We start from the raw sequence: 17,515 nt of genomic DNA, 5'->3' as shown, positions 1-17,515 counted from the left end.
GGGTGGTATGGAGCTATACCTACTGTATCACCCTACACTATAGGGAATCTGCACAATTATAAATGACAACCACTACTAACAGAAGATACATAGAAAATTGAACAAACATTATTGAGAATAGTCTCAGAAGAAACTCATAAAAACCTATGCATGTGGGGTATTTCTGTAATCTGGAGATGCAGCTGAATACAGTTTGGCAGTTTCTCTGTAGTTGCATGTAATCTGTGCAAACACGGAAAGGTTGGTGAAAAAGCAGTGACAATTAATGATACAGTAACCAACTGGTTGCGTGATAAGTGTCCAAAGCTACCTACTGAAATGCCCTGGGATTTCTTCTCTCCAAAAAATATATATTTTTATAGGGGTATTTTGACCTGGTGGGCTACCAAACAGTGCCAAATAAGACATAGGCTTCACAAAATAAAATTAAAAAATTTCAAGCTTGGAAAACAGACATGCTTTTTCAAATATTTTCATTTTTAATGTGTTATTCATACTAAATGTTGGACTATAATATAACCCCATTTTATTCCCTTTTCTATTCCTTGAGATGGAAGGGTTTACGGAGCAAAAACTATTAAAATGTGTTGCATGCAAACTGGAGCATGCATCCTTTAGCTTTTGGAAGTACAAAATGAGACCTCAATCTACCCTGGCTGCCTTCAATGAAATCAGGATGCATTAGAATGTATGCTTCTTAAATATACTCATGTGCATTCCCATTTATGTCATTGAAGCAACAGCCTACCACATGAATTGTAGTAAAACATTAATGTTCAGATAGCATACTGATTTATTTGAAGCTTAGCTCCCATTGACTAAGAGTTCTTCTGAGCATGTGCAAAAAACATACCAATGTATGCTCAGTATTTCAGTAGAAGTAGCTGGGGGAGGAGTTAATGAAATAATCGTCTAGAATGCTGGCATCAATTTGCATGCAGTAAATCGCACTGGAGTCCACGAAAAGCTAAAAGTGAAAATAAGGCTGGAGTGTCTATTAACAGAAGTCTCTCTTGTACACTGGAACATGTGAGACCTCTGCCAGGAGCAGTAAGGGGGGCTGCTGATGAACCACTACACTTTATCATTACATACAGCCCTAATAATTCCACTACTTACAGTGTACATTGTTGGCACTCTAAGCCCAGTTTTGAGGTTCTAAGGGTTAATATGTGCAAACCCAAACATGAAGGGAATGCCTTTTGGTATTATTGATTTTACCTTGCTATAAAGTATTTCGAATTTAGAAGCACAACCTGTCAGATAAGTGTCATTCACTGTACTCCTAGCATGTCTGGTTATGGGGAGATGGCCCAAAGGAATCAACTGCTATCTGGTTATCCATTTTTGATGTTGGTTTGGAGAAGGCTGTCCTCTTTTTCAACTTGTTTTCTGTGGACACTGTGGTCCGAGATGTTCAGGCTTGTGCATTCCGTGACTGTGCACCCACTCCTAATTCTCTATAAAGCAGAGAAGAAAGGCAAACATTTTCCAAGCTGCTGCATAAAGTCACTAAAAATCCCTGGATTAGATTTGTTTACGTCATCCAGCAGCATGCTTGTTACTACTTGACATTCATCCATATTATTACTTTATAACACTCCACTTGGCCGACTCTGCTCAAGCTCCCATATCTAGATGAAGTCATTGTTAGGATTGACTCCTAAAATTACATTAAGCATACGAAGGCAGATTTTTTCATCAGGGTTGTTCTCCTCTTCCCGGTTAATTCTTCACTGGCTGACACAAAGAGTTGGCTAATGTTTTTTTAAGGTTTGGTGCATCTCAATGACGAAATAGAAATCTCTAACTGGGTCACAGTTAATAAAATAATATCTTTTAATTACAAAACTTGCCAAGTTTAACCTGAAAAGGATACCGGGTGCCTGTAAAAATCAGCATTGAGTGCTTTCCATGTAATCTGAGGTGATTAAATTGTCTGATTGTAGATAAAAGGATCATGGAACCCTGGTGGATTGTAGTACTGGATTATGGTGATAAAAAGTATATTGAATATACTGCTTTATATAGCTGCAAACAGGGCTGGATTAATGGCGGAGCACACAGAGAACTTGCTTCAGGGCCCCAGCAGTCTGACTGGTCCAGGTGAGAGGGACTCACCTGTCCCACGAAGCGGTGATCTGATCGGGTCCTGCGACGTGTGACAATCATCCTCCCTCACTGATACTGCGCACCTGCAAATGACATCTCACTGACTAACTATACATTATGCAGGGCCAACCAAGCTCTTCCTGCAGCAGAAGCATGTTGGGGTTGGACCTTGATAATCATACCTGGGAACTTCTCGGCTACGGCTACCCGGAGCCTTCCCTTGCGGGACGCGCCCAGGACTGCACACTGATGTCGGTGGGCGGTCCCGCTGATGACGGTGGGCAGTCCCGGTGATGTCAGTGGGTGGTCCTGCTGGTGTGGTGGGCGGTCCCGCTGATGTCGGAGGTGTTCCCGCTGATGTCAGGGCCGTTCCCGCTGAGGGCAGCGGGAAACACCCCCGTTTAAGGGAAAAAATGGGTGCGGAGCGGGGCGTGTCAAGACCCCGCGACCCGGAGAAGCGGAGGCGCAGCGCTCACCCGGAGAGTTCCCAGGTATGGTGATAATGAATAGTGAAGTCAAGAAATTGGAACCAAAACCCTCTTTCTGATCCTTTCTGTCAGCCCGGGCAGGAAGAGAATGTTGTGTTTAGAGCGCCCCCTTTTATTTATGAGCCTCAGGAGCGCCAAACGGAAAACTGGAAGTGGGTGAATCCAAGATGGCTGCCACTGTAGAGTGTCTGGCCCAGGTCAGTCACTTATCGCACATCCCTGCTCCTGCGAATTCTCATTTCAGCTCTCACTTTGGTGAATAAACCCCAGTACCATACTTCAATGCAGTGGACCCTGTCATCCTAACTGTTTTGGCCAATTAAAATGCACACGTATATTTACTCACAGATACATACACTCCTCCACGTACTGATCTGCATTGGTACACCTGGTTATATTAAACCTCGGGCCACCCCTGCTGTACGGCTGGTAAGTAAAGGTAATAAACGTAAGGTGCGTGTGATCGTTCTGCAATATCTTCACTTGGCCCGAAGAACAGTGTATATTGTGGCCGGCTTTATATCCATACAGAGAAGAGCAAGTCTTCTGCCCTTATCTACAGCAAGGCGTGATGTTCTAAAACACTACCTAAACATGTACCTAAAAGCTCACCTGATCCCGTACAAATTTAGGCATCTCGTATACTGTAGGGTCTGAGTCATGCGGGGAGAACACAACTATTTTTAGCTAGCTTGTACTTAAAGTCACTTATGCTCCTCAACTCTTGCCTGGTTGCCCCTATAAGGAACTGGTTTGTCAACCTGACAAGACCCCGCCGAAAATTATCCGATATAGGCACCCTTTCCAGACATATATATATATGTGTGTGCATACAGTATATACCGGTATAATCATTTAACAAAATTATTTAACCTTTAACACTGCAACTTTATTTATCAAGGAAGTAAAGTGTTGGCAAACGTATTAAAAAGTATTAAGGACCAGGATGCTCATTAACAAGAAACCCGCACCGAATTCGGATTAAGCCAAACAATAATGAATACTAGTCAAGTTGCTTTTGCAGGACAGTGGGAGGGGCTAGCGTTGGGGCGGGGCCTAGAACAAACTTCCTGGATAGTCGCCGTCTCTGTTATTCCGAGTTAGCAAAGTGCTCAGAAGTGGGGTTGCAGCGCCCTGTGACAGACACCCGTGCCGCGTGCGCTGATACCCCGTGTGGGGGAACTACTGGAGCCCAGGCTATGCGTGTGCAGCGCTCGTCCACCGGCAGCGAAGTTTGAGGAGTAGATGGGGGGAATCGGCTGCTGGTTTTCATGGGCAGAGAGGTGTTCGCTCAGCTTCGGTCTCCGCAGCCCCTGACTTTGCAATCGGGCTTCTAGGGAGCAGCTGACTTTCTACCACGCCCGGGGTACAGGATGAAGAAGCCAGACGTGAAGGTGGTGTTACTGGGGGACATGAATGTGGGGAAGACGTCTCTCCTGCACCGGTACATGGAGAGGAGGTTTCAGGACACCGTCAGCACAGTCGGGGGGGCCTTCTATCTCAAACAGTGGGGGGCCTACAACATCTCCATCTGGGACACCGCAGGTAAGGCCCGTGCTGCAAGCACCCCAGGGGGCATAGTGGGCACTGGGTCACCTGACTTTCTGATTGACGTGTTCTTGTAGATCAGGTGCAGAGAAGTTAACAGCAGAAGCGCATAAGGAGTGTAAAGTAGGCTAATGTTTACAGGCAGGGAGCCCACATCACATTGTGCTGAGTAGAGAACTTTCACAAGTCATGTGTGCTGTCTAGTTGTGGGTTCTTCAGGGCAGAAACACAGCTGTATTTACTGATCGTATTCGCAGTCAGATGAGGTGCTTCTGTTTGCTAGCCCAGGCTGGGTGGAAGTGGCTAGTGAATTGTGCTTCTGAGCTTTGTTGGGCATGATTTTGAAGTTGTCTGAAGAATGTCTTATTATTTCTTGGGGCACATTGTTTTTTTACTTGGCATATGTAGAACAATCGGGAGACGTTTTTGACTCTTTTCTTTCCTGTGTATATGATATGTATAAGCTTTGCGTAACGCATGCTAAATGTAAATAGTCACTTACCTTTATGTTTCGTGTGAATTATCGCCTACTAATGATGATCCGCTGGGACTTATGAAGCTAGTATTCGAGCATGGATGCTACCTAGAGATCTGGACACTACACTGATTTGTGTAAAGATCTGAAAAGTGCTAAAAACAGAAGTATCTTTTATTTATATATATATATATATATATATATATATATATATATATATCTCTATCACACACTCATTCGTACTCGACAAACCCTGGGCGCTAGGTCGCCATGATGAAAATAAATCATGCGGATGTCACGGGTGCATGGCTTCCAAGAGTGTGGGGTTGGCAAGTATTAGCACATGGTTGTTGTGTGTGTGTGTGTTAGTGTATGGCATTATTGTGAATTTATGTCACAATATTGTTAGTGTACATTATTGTGTATGGTGTTAGCGTGTGTGATTGTGTAGTGTGTGTGTGTGTGTGTGTGTGTGTGAACATATAAATCCAGCATGTGTGTGTCTTACCCATGAAATATTTATTTATTGTATCTAGTAAATTTGTCATCTTATAAAATGGATTCATGTTTTCACTTATTTATTATTCCTTTTATGAAATGGATTTAAAAAAAAACCCCAAAAAACATTTGTTTTGGCTGGCTCCTAGATCCAAACCAAATTTCTAACAACATTTGTATCTGTATACACTCCCAATTTTGGGGTTGTTCTTGGAATAAGGAAAACCCCTTCCTTGGTCACTACAGGTATTTCAAATACAGCCTTATGTCTTTCCTTCAAATATAGTGTTTTGTGTATCTCTAAACTAAATGTCTCTGTCCTACAATGACCTCGTCCCTTTGGTTTTGTTTCATGGCAGATGAATCATCTGTATGCGTGACCTCCGACATCGCATCATGGGCCATTGCAGTGGTGTACCAATGGGATTGCCATTTAATAAAATAGTCATTGTATGATATCTGTTTTCAGCAGTGCTGACGTTTGAGCTGGATCGCGCAAGGAAGTGTGATTCCCGTTCATTTTTGTAAAATCTTTTCAGGAATAGGAGTTCAAATGTGTCGCGGTCTTCTGTGTGACCTTGGCAGATATAGTTGAACGTAAATCCTCAACTTTTCTGCTTGGTAACTGTTTCCTGAAGCATGAGTTTCTAGAAGCAGCATCATCAGGCAGTTCATGGCTTCAATAGTTTAGCAGATAAAACCTTCTCAGTGTTTCCGCTCCCTTCATCATTGGGACCTGCTTGTCATGCTTTCCCATGAGAAATTGTTGATATTCTTTTAAAGATACAGCTAGCTTCTTGTGAACATCCAGAAGCATTCAATGATCCAAAGATGGAAAGAGAGAGGTGTTTTGTTTTTTTTTTGTCTAATGTGCCTTCAGATGAGCTGGAGATAGGGTCCAAAGTAGGGCTACTTTCCAAACCAAATATGTTAAATGGGAACTTCCATCAAACCCTTATATTCTTAATTTATTGTCCTATGATGTAAGGAATAACTGTAATTTTTTTCAAAATGTTTCACAACTAGTAACTCATCTATTTCTGTGTTTAAGTGCTCCAACAAAAAAGCAATAATGTTGTTGTGTGATTATACTGAGCTGCTGTTCCCAGTGTTTCAATATAATTGGTAAAGAAAAAAAGCTGTGTAGATGCAATGTGCACTTGTGACCCCAACATTTATTAGATGCTAAGACCTGACCTTTGTCAATGTGCCCGCTTTTTCCAAAGTAGTGAGTAGACTGGTGATTAAGAAAGCAGAAACATTGAAATAGGTTTGCTGAAATATATTGCCATATTACTTCATGAAGAGGGCAATGCACATGAAACAAGTGGTTATGTAGTAGTAGTAGTAGTAGTACTGCTATGAAGAGCTTTAAGCGCTCTGTTATTTGTTGTGTGCGATTGAGTATAGTTACCACCTACTGTATCCTTTAAAAAATGTACGCTGAGTTATACCAAAGCTCTAGGTCGTTGTGATGTTGTATTCAGCTCTGAATAATTGAGCTCATTGCTGGTCTCCTAAGTTGGTTTCTGCGATGGCTGGGGGTAAATGTGACAGCTTTGGGCGAGTATCTCTCGCAGGACTAGTTAGACAGGCATGATTATAAACAAGGAACCTAGATTTGTTTTGTAGCATGTTAAATACTTTCAAAACAAATGTTAACATAGTTGCAGTAAATGATGTAAGCCCATAATAACATAAAGCTAGACAAATGATGCAGAAGAAATGTACCCCAATTTAAGCTGTCCAGTTAACATGAGACATCCTTTCAGTTTATTGCTACGATAAAAGGAACAAGGGATCTCAAACAGGTCAAAAAGTCACTCGTGCATCAAGCATACTGCTTACCTAGCCAGGCAGAGCAGTTCAAGTAATAAAACAATGTGATTTTGTGCTGATTGTGAACTGTGGAGAAGAAGTTGGTCCCTTCAGTCGGATTATTATAAGGCTATAAAATGTAAACAGCATATTCTTACAATTCTTCTATTCTACTGCAAACAGCATTTTTCTCCCCATTAGTACTGATCTCAGCAGAAATGCAGCCAAACCCCACATCCTTGAAATCATACACTGCTTGTGCTTCTAGATCCGTAGGCACAGCAATGTCTGGAAACAGCTGTGATGCATACTTAGTAACTCAGACTGAATTGGTGTGTGTTTTAAAATGTAGCGGTCATGGTTGACATTTATCATCACAATGTCGAAGTGCGGTCAGGGATGATTGAGTTTGATATATTTGTACATTCAAACTCACCCATTGTCTCCCTGAGAATCCTGTACCAAATTAGTATGAGTCGGCAGGAGAGTTATAACGTGATGGATTCACAATGTTAAAGGCTCGTCCCTTGGAATACCAATTTCTGAGCAAGTGCTGCATAATCAGTGTGGTCATGATCCAAAAAAATCTTATTAAATTAACTATGCTTTATATGGAGCCATCCAATCCTTTTCTTAGAGAAGAAGCTTACTGTGGTTGACCCTTCGTAACGTAACCTCAATGAGGTTTTATTCCACTCTTTCACTTTATTATACATTATTAGGAGCCAACCCCAGTGAACTGCTGCAGGAAAAGCTTCACTGACCATGTATAATGTATAGCTAACACTTTTGCCACCAATTACATACCAGGTATGTCATGAAAAGATGTCCCTAGGGCCTAGAGGAAAAATGATCCATATGGTACATCTGCCAAAGAACAAATAATAAAAAAAATGGTCCCATGATAATGAGATGGTGGGGTCACCGCTGTAGATGACTGCTCAATCACAAGAGCAGTTAGCTGGTTAGTCCCAAGACCCAGGTTAAAAATATATGCATATTTACCTGAACCCAAGGGGTTTATTTTTTTTTATATGTGGATTTTTTTTATATAGAGTAGTTTAGTGAGGAATTAAATAGGGGTTGAAAAAAAATAAAAAAAATGTAATATATGATATAGGGTGGCTTAAACCCTCAGGGCGAGTTATAAAATATATTTAGGTATTTTTTCACATTCATACCAGCTGTGAATAATATACCTATAAAACTGCTAATATATACATATATATTTTTACTATGTATATGTATTGTATGGGCATTCAAAAATTGCTTTGGTTCTATAGTGTAAAAATGCCCTGGTCCTTTAAGGGGGTTCAATATGCAAGATTTCTTCATTCGCTTAACTCTTCACAATGGAGATACTTGCTCATGCTGACCCTTCATAATGAATAGTGAAATAAGTTAAAACTACAACTTTTCCTTTAGTGATGAAACCGCAACTCTCCTGCCAACTCCTTAAGTGAGAAATGTTTATAGGGCAAGTTTCATTTATATAGTGTTACAATTTCACACGGGCCTTTATTTGTAAAGGCTTTTGTTGCAGAATATAGTATGCTTGATGTTATTTTTTGACATTCTCTATTTAGACTCTCCCATATGTTAATATTTATTTGAAGCAGAGATGCGTACTTCTCTGATAATGCCTGCCCTAATTTGGCCCATATCAATAAGACTGATAAGCCTTTCATTTTGAAACCTATTAAATCTCAATTTATAAATGGCTGCTTAATATATTTGCCTACCTATATATTTTTCAGTAAAAGTATACTGGACATTCATATTTAGCCTTCGCTTATGAATCGTTAATATAATCTGTGGATTTCAAATAGAACATTTTGGTAACGGCAAGTGAAAGCTGTACTATAATTTTAGTGTGTGCCCTATTATTGAACCATGTAACGCTACTCATGTTACAAACATTTTTAAGATGCCTTCCCACCACCTCAAATATTTCTCAGCCCACTGCAATTTAGAATTAGCGGCTTGTTTGTTTACTGGAGCTCTTGCATATATTATGTGGGTTAAATGGTTCAGCCATTGTGATAATATGCATTGTTTATAAAGACAGTAAACGCTCCCCCTTAAGTAGAACATGTATACTTTTCTCCATATTTTGCTGAAAGTCTTTTATGTCTAGTTTTTTTACGTTCTGGTCCATGGCTTCAGGAAAGAATGGATGGGCTTTACTAACTCTCTAACCACGTGTGTTTTGTGGTGATTTAGATCAGTTGCATTTTTGTTTTTTTTGTGGTTAAAGGAAAATTGGGTATTGTAATACTGATTCCAATATACATTGTCATTGTTAGTTATACAGCTTGCCAGGACAGAATAGTCATGGAACAAATATGTAGAGTTTTGGAAGCTTGAACAACCTCAGTCTGCGTCAGTTCTGTAACTCTTACTCTTTATTCTGTTCATTGTTACAAATCAAGAACGGTCTTGCATCCAACCAAAGCAATTTATAGAACACCCCAAAATATTCAGACTGTGTAATTGCCCTTTCCTCATAATCTCAGTACTGTGCAAAGGTTTAGGCAGGTGTGCTGTAAAGAATGAATGCTTTCAAAAATAGATATGTTAAAAGTTTACTTTTATCACGTAGCAAGATGCAAAGCGAGTGAACAACAGAAAAATCTCAATCGAATTAATATTTGGTGTGACCACCCTTATGCCTTCAAACCAGCATCCATTGTTTTATGTGTATGTTGAATCATGATGAATAAATAAAAGTGAAACGGCTGTGTAGGAGGAATAAAACTGGGTAAGGGACAGCCAAACTTACTAGCAAGGTGAGGTTGCTGGAGACAGTTTAATGTCAAAAGTCATACACCATGGCAAGACTTTTCAGGAGAACACAGGCATTGGGATGCAGAAAATGTGTTTAGCTGTATCAGTTTTAGCTGAAGGGCTGGAGAACGGTACAAAAATGCGTGTTTGCAGGCAACCGTGAAGCATGGTGGAGGTTCCTTCCGAGTTTGGGGCTGCATTTCTGCAAATGGAGTTGGGGACTTGGTCAGAATTAATGGTTTCCTAAATGCTAAATACAAGCAGATACTTGTCCATCATGCAATACTAGGGAGGCCCCAAATGTATTCTTCAGACGACCCCAAACATACAACCAAAGTCATTAAGAACTATAACAAGAAATGATGGTGTGGGTTCCACAGACCACTCATCTCAACATCAAATCTGTCTAGGATTACATGAAGTGGGAGAAGTAGCTGAGGCTCCCTAGATCCACAGATCAACTGTGGTTAGTTATCCAAGATGTTTGGAACGACCTACTTGCTGAGTTCCTTAAGACTTAGGTAACGTAGTATGTCATTGCAGTAGAAGAGCTCAGTAACTGCTTTTCATAACTAAACAGCAAAACGCTGTCCAAAGTAAAGCATACTGTGGAATATAATTGATATTGTACACCCTGGAGGCAATTTTTCTGACATTTACATCCTTGAGCTATGTTTACTTCTATTTTACTGCGATTAGCCCTTAAGGCTAAATAAAAGGTTTGGTTGTCATACACACCGCGCATTGTTGCAAATATCGGGTAATGTAAATGATGCAGAACCTGTGGCCGATGACACTTGTTTACAGCAGCATGGATACCTTGTCGATTTTGCACCCTCAATTTTAAAATAAAGGCGTTTAGTAAGGTTGGAATATATTTGTCCCGACCAATGTTCCATCTAGGGCTGCAACTAACGATTATTTTCATAATCGATTAGTTGGCCGATTATTTTTTCGATTAATCGGATAAAAAAATGAATGTAAATTTTTCATTTATTTAAAATAATTTAATAAACAAATTGTTAAATACAAACATCAGAATAAAAAAAAACTTTGATAAAATACATTTCTTGTCTTTATTTCCCAACCAGCCCCCCCCAATTTATGCACGTTTGAGCCCAGGCTTGCCACGCTGCCTCCCACATATGCCACGCCACGCTGCCTCCCACATATGCCACTCCACGCTGCCTCCCACATATTCCACTCCCCGCTGCCTCCCACATATTCCACTCCCCGCTGCCTCCCACATATTCCACTCCCCGCTGCCTCCCACATATACCACTCCACGCTGCCTCCCACATATACCACTCCACGCTGCCTCCCACATATGCCACTCCACGCTGCCTCCCACATATGCCACTCCACGCTGCCTCCCACATATGCCACGCCACGCTGCCTCCCACATATGCCACTCCACGCTGCCTCCCACATATGCCACTCCACGCTGCCTCCCACATATGCCATGCTGCCTCCCACATATGCCATGCTGCCTCCCACATATGCCATGCTGCCTCCCACATATGCCATGCTGCCTCCCACATATGCCACGCTGCCTCCCACATGTGCCACTCCACGCTGCCTCCCACATATACCACTCCACTCTGCCTCCCACATATGCCACGCTGCCTCCCACATATACCATTCCACGCTGCATCCCACATATGCCACTGCACGCTGCCTCCCACATATGCCACTCCACCCCCACATATGCCACTGTGCCTGATACGCCTTATACCCCCTGATACACCACTCCATCCTCCCCAGACATGCCACACTACCTCCCAGACATGCCACGCTGCCCTCCCCACATATGCCACTCCAGTCTACCCCCAGATATGCCACTGTGGCCCCAGATATGCCTTATACACCCTGATACACCACTCCGTCCTCCCCAGACATGCCACACTGCCCTCCCCACATATGCCTTATATACCGTATATGCCTTATACCCCCGGATATGTCTCTCCGTCCTCCCCTGATATGCCTTATACCCCCCAGATATCTCATGGTGCCCTCATAGAGTCACAGACCCGTTCACATCACACTGACATCATACTTTTTTAAATAAGTACTGGGTTAATCTTCACTGCCCCAGGATTTAGATTCCCCTTAGTTTGGCCCCCCTTTATCTCTAACTGCACCTTAAGTTAACTTTATTAAATTAATCAAATTAACCCTCAGTCCTCATCATTAAATTAACCCTAAACACCCCATTAACCATAACTACCCCTAAATTAACTCTAAATACCCCATCAAAACAACTACCCTAAATTAACCCTAAACACCCCATTAACCATAACTGCCCCTAAATTAACCCTAAACACCCCATTAACCACAGCATCCCCTAAATTAACCCTAAAGACCCTGTCAACCACAACAGCCCCTAAATTAACCTTAAACATACCATTAACCACAACTGCCTCAAATTAACCCCAAACACCCCATTAACCACAGCTGCTCCTAAATTAACCCTAAACACCCCATTAACCATAGCTGCCCCTAAACACCCCATTAACCATAACTTCCCCTAAATTAACCCTAAACACCCCATTAACCATAACTGCCCCTAAATTAACTCCCACTTACCCTAACTTTCAGCAGCCCAAATATTAATTTTATACTTACAGTTAGATGAGTGTCACAGCCATGTGGTTCTGGCCTTCTGGGAGAAGGAAGGGGGCGGGGCAAGTTGTCACAGTGATTACAGGGAGGGGCTGGTAAGTAGGAGTTGCTGCTGTGAGTCAGACTAAACGGATTATATAATGAGGGGTATTTTTCAGAGCGTTTGCTCTGAAAAAACCCTCATTTTATAATCGATAATAATCGATTCAACTAATCGATAATGAAATTCGTCGGCAACGAATTTTATTATCGATTTTATCGATTAGTTGTTGCAGCCCTAGTTCCATCTAATTTTTCTTAGTTGGCGTGTGCAAAAATTTTCACAGCAAAAATTTGGTGCGCACAATATCCGCGCCGCATAAAGTTTCAACATTTTTTTTTTTTTCTTTTTTGGGGAAAAACTGTTGTGCGCACAATTTTTGGACGTGTGCGCTCTCTAAAAAAGCTATGTACAAGCGCACAGCTTAGAGGAAACGCTGGTCCCGACCCGTACAAGTATCACTGATAATTGTGTTGCGCATTACAGCCTTTCTGTTGACGTTTTCACTTTTTTTAGGATTGTTAACTTGATTACACAATGTACATTCTTTCTGGAAATATTGATGTAAAACTGGTATTTTCATCTGGTGTACTGATAGTAGTCACTTTCCCTGCCCCCCAGGACCCCATTAAAAAAAAAAAAGAATGATAGAAAAAAGTATATGCTAGTAGTTTACTTCTTGAGTTGCAAACAGGGCAGTGGCAGCTAATTATGGAAGGGGACCTATATTTATCACAGAGATAAATAACATATTGTTTTATGTAAAAGTTGGATGTTTTGGTAAACATAGTACCGACTGAAAAATTGTAAATAGGCTTTTGGTTGCATTAAGTAATCCTTTTTTAATGTGTTCTAGGACGGGAGCAGTTTCATGGCCTTGGTTCCATGTACTGCAGGGCAGCCTCTGCAATCATCATGATGTATGATGTTAGCAACATGCAAAGCCTCTTGGAGCTTGAAGAACGGTTCCTGGGCCTGACGGACACTGCCAGCGATGACTGCATATTTGCAATTGTCGGGAACAAAGTTGACCTTACTGATGACTACGATGTAGGAGAAGTAGGCGAAAATCCTCGTCCTTCCAGCAAAGCCCGCAAACAGGTTCAAGTAGAAGATGCTGTTGCCTTATATAAGAGGATAATAAAGTATAAGATGTTGGATGAAAACTGTGTCCCCATTGCAGAGAAAATGTGCTTTGAGACAAGTGCCAAGACCGGCTACAATGTTGATGCTCTTTTTGAAGCTGTTTTTAACATGGTGGTACCATTGATTATTAAAAATAAAATAAACAGACCACAGGATACTGTCAATCTTGCTGAAAGCAATCACAAGAAGCAATCAAAACGTGGTTGCTGTTAATGATACAAGTCTTTTTGCCAAGACCATGGCTAGGTACTGATGTCACTAAGACATTGTGGATTGACTGTCCGCGATTAATGGAGCCATACAATCCTGGGAAGTTGCAGCTCAACCATACTAGTCGATCGTCTGACAGCGTAATAGTATAAACTGGCTGAAGACTGGATGTTGTCTATGTAACCAAATAAATAACCTTCCATTTAAAAAGAACACAATCAGAAAATGAGATGAAATTTGTGTGTCAATGTCTTAACACGATCACTTTATTATACCCAACTGATTTCCCTCGTAGATTTCTCTAACAGAATTAATTTTGTTTACCTTTAAACATTGTACTTTTTTCAATTTCCTACATGCAAAGTACAAAGGTGATTACGTTTAGCCTGTAACATTTTAAAAAAATGCAAAATGAAGAACCTGTAAGAGGAGTGCAATAAATTCCCCTCGTGTTATTAGTGAACTCACTCTTGTTTTTGATAGAATGCAACATTGCATTGGTTAATTTAAGCCTCTCCAAGTAGATCATACATGAAGAATATTCATGAAGTGTTGTAACAGCAGTGTAATGTGAAAAATCTTTTTTTTTTTTTTTTAATTTTTTAAATATATATATACCTTTTCTACTTTAGCCTGAAATTGACATATGCAAACATCCCATGTCTTGTTGTTCTTGGTAATGATACCTTGCATTGTGTATGTGTAAATATAAATGTTTGTAATGATTAACATAAATTATATTTCTATAATTATCATTGCGAAGAGATTTGTATTCTATGTCAGTGATTAAGTCTTGCATGAAAGATATACTTAATGTGGTATCCAGTTTGGTCTTTTGGGTTAATGAGAAGGGAATTCATAAAATCTAAAAAAAAATGTATTTTATAGGGAGGGTTGGGTGCCATTAATTTCAATAGGAGTACTATCTGCTTCAAGCATTCATTGGAATAATGTGTGTTTAAAGTACTCGCGTAGTACCTTTTTTAAAATGTATTCCTAAATAGTAGGAGTGTCGGACATTACTGTCCTTTTTTAAGTTGATCAAAACAGAGGTGCACATTTTCAGAACCATCTCTAGAAAGGATTTGCTAAGGATAGCAAAACGAGCTAGACTCAAGGAATTGAATATCCCATAATGTGTGCTAAAGGTTTGGGACTCAACACATACAAGGGCTACAAAAAATTCAGTCTTCAACCCAATATGAAATGCCTCCCATGATACCCATGTAGTACTGTACAGAAACCTGTATAGAAAACATTTACAAATGCTCATCACTGCTTTCATGGTGGCACATACATGTGTGGTAGGGATGTCCTAAAATCCATGATGTGTTGGTCTCTTGCTTTCAAGTTCTCTGTAGCGTTGTATGTTTGTTTTTTTTTTAGCTGGGGACCTCTGGGGCATTTACTGAACAAACCAATTAATGGGCTCTCCAACGCAGGCAACAAATTGATCCACCATATATGTTTAGCAAGTGGGATGTGATCCAGTTTCAGAAAAAAGGTTTCATTTTTTTCAGATGAGTTGATAGTCCAAATAGAGGGGACGTATGAAATGTTTTTTTAAGATCTAGACACCCTGATACCTTACATGTGGGTCCACAATCCCAAAGGGGTAGGGATGGAGTCTGTAATAGGTAAGTCTATTTGTATGTCATGCAAGCCCAAGAGGAGAAGACCTGGATGAAGAAGTCATCTGTGGTGTTGGGATGATGACAACCGAAAGGTAACATTGGACGCCAGACGATGGATATATCGGGCTTTATTGAAATAGTCCATCTATTTATGTGATCTTCTGTTTGAGACCTTTTGTGTTTTTTTTCTTATCTTACTGAAATAAGTCTAAAGGGGATCTTGAACAATGATGAGAATACCCATGATGGAGTGTGCAACCCTCCTGGGGTTTATGGGGGAATCGGTCATATCAAAGTCACCTACTTGTATGTGCCTCAACTGTGTTAGGATGACAAAGTGCTAGATACTCTTTTAATGTAAGGTTAACCTTGAGCCCCATTTATCCAGGCTATGTTCAACAAGCAAACCAGAGCACTATTAATGTAGTCATGCCCGTTTATTTCAGTGACTGACTCCTTTAAAACAAGTCCTACTAAATCATCTGCTATAAGAATAAATTAAAAGCCAATTTTCCAAGGCTTCATAAACCCAGAATTCGAGTGTGATTCTTCACTATTCCTTTAGTAGTACTACAAGTTCTTTGTTGAAATGTGAATGAGGACAAAATGCTCACATTCCAGCAGGATTTAGGCTCTTGAAAGTAGTGTTTGAGATCCCTGTTTTAATAACTAGTCATGCCTGGTTTTGCCCTGTTTGGAGATGGCAGCCGCTTGCGAGTTAAGGCGAGCAGACTTAAGGCTCAGCTGTTAGACATCCCCCAGACAGGAATGTGCGGGTTGTACAGCAGCTGCCTTTTTGTGCTGAGTAACTAAGCAGTTCAGCTGTTACACACCTGTGAGACGCTCATACGGCAGCTGCCTTCGTACAGGGCCTAAATAACTCGGAAGCTTAAGAAGACCATTACAATGTGGCTGATCGCTCAGGCCCTAAGCCTTTTTTGATGTAAGCACTTGCTGATTATGACCTCTGGACTTTGTTCAAAAAACCACAGGTCTTAGTAAAGGGGGCATTTATTGGGCTCCTTTTGTAACTGTGGGAAATCTCGTGCAAGCTGGAGCTGGCTGCTTGTGAGCACGCTATGGAGAAGTACTGCTGCCTGTCCTGCAGAGTAAGTGGTTTTCTTGTTGAATTTGGTCTGGTCTCCTCGGTTTGGGAGTTTCCTGACTTGAGAAACATCCTTTTTAGGTCATCCTTGTTGCAAAAGAAGATTTGCTGGTAATGCATCAAAAAAATTAAATGTAGAAATGAGTTCATGCCACGAGGATGGTTGAAGTAGCGATGGGTTTTTTACTTTTGGTTTTCTGCCTAAAAAAATCTCCATTGATATCATTCTAAAGGGTTGTAGAAAAATTCCAAGACATATACGATTATATTACGTTTTATGTGTGACCCGTTAACTTTCCCAGGTATCCTTCCTGTGGGTAAGGTTCTTCTTGAAGGTCTGGCTAGCCTACATTTGTCTGATATTGTGGATATGTCCAACATAGAGAATTGCAACCAGCACTTATGTCAGTGACATATACAGGCTTAGGGTGGCAGCTCTCCCCCTGGCGCTAAACCGTGGACAGAACAATTAGGCCCCTGAGTGTGCTGCTGCTGAATGGGGAAGTTGCAAGAGACATCTCCCCAACCAGCCCTTTTCCACAATGCAGGCTGTGCTGGTCTGGCACGGTCTCCATACAGTCTCTATACACTGCTTTGAACTGGGACATTGTCATATCCGATGTTCTGCAGAGATTGGGGCAGCTGTGAAGGGGCTGGCTGGGACACAGCTGTGCATCAGGCCTAGGGCAGCTTCACCAGTAAATACTGATAGTAGTGAGGCACAGAGGCTAAAGATAATATTGACTAGTCTTACTCAGTTACACAATCATTACACAGTCTTTACTGTCCTAGGCAATATATAACTCTATATAACAAATTTGTACTAAACTATAGGTACCAGAACACCGGGGCACTCTACTGGTTTGAAATTAAATATCTGGGTCACGGTCCTTCTTCGTTGGACATGGGAGTGGTGTTTGATCATGCAGGTTCTCTGGATGCTTCCATTTCTACTCCACACCTTAAGGCTTCCCGGGGCTAGCCCTACCCCCAGGGTCTTCAGAGGTATGGATACCAACTGCATTAACTCTT

The 17,515-nt window shown here is 41.1% G+C and overlaps 1 protein-coding gene across 1 annotated transcript; it reads left to right on the top strand.

Moving 5' to 3' along the window:
- Window positions 1-3,973: 3,973 nt before the first annotated feature.
- Window positions 3,974-13,747, top strand: LOC149299949 (ras-related protein Rab-20-like). The gene is made up of 2 exons (XM_089485963.1): window positions 3,974-4,145; window positions 13,245-13,747. Exons 1-2 carry the CDS (start codon window positions 3,974-3,976, stop codon window positions 13,745-13,747), a joined length of 675 nt encoding a protein of 224 aa, XP_089342089.1.
- Window positions 13,748-17,515: the final 3,768 nt, after the last annotated feature.

The sequence above is a fragment of the Sceloporus occidentalis genome, unplaced genomic scaffold, assembly GCF_023333645.1.
Source record: "Sceloporus occidentalis isolate IW3139 unplaced genomic scaffold, rSceOcc1.0.p SCAF_27, whole genome shotgun sequence".
NCBI classification, from domain to species: domain Eukaryota; kingdom Metazoa; phylum Chordata; class Lepidosauria; order Squamata; family Phrynosomatidae; genus Sceloporus; species Sceloporus occidentalis.
The sequence above is the reverse complement of the archived record's forward strand: the minus strand, read 5'-3'. Positions and strand labels throughout refer to the sequence as shown.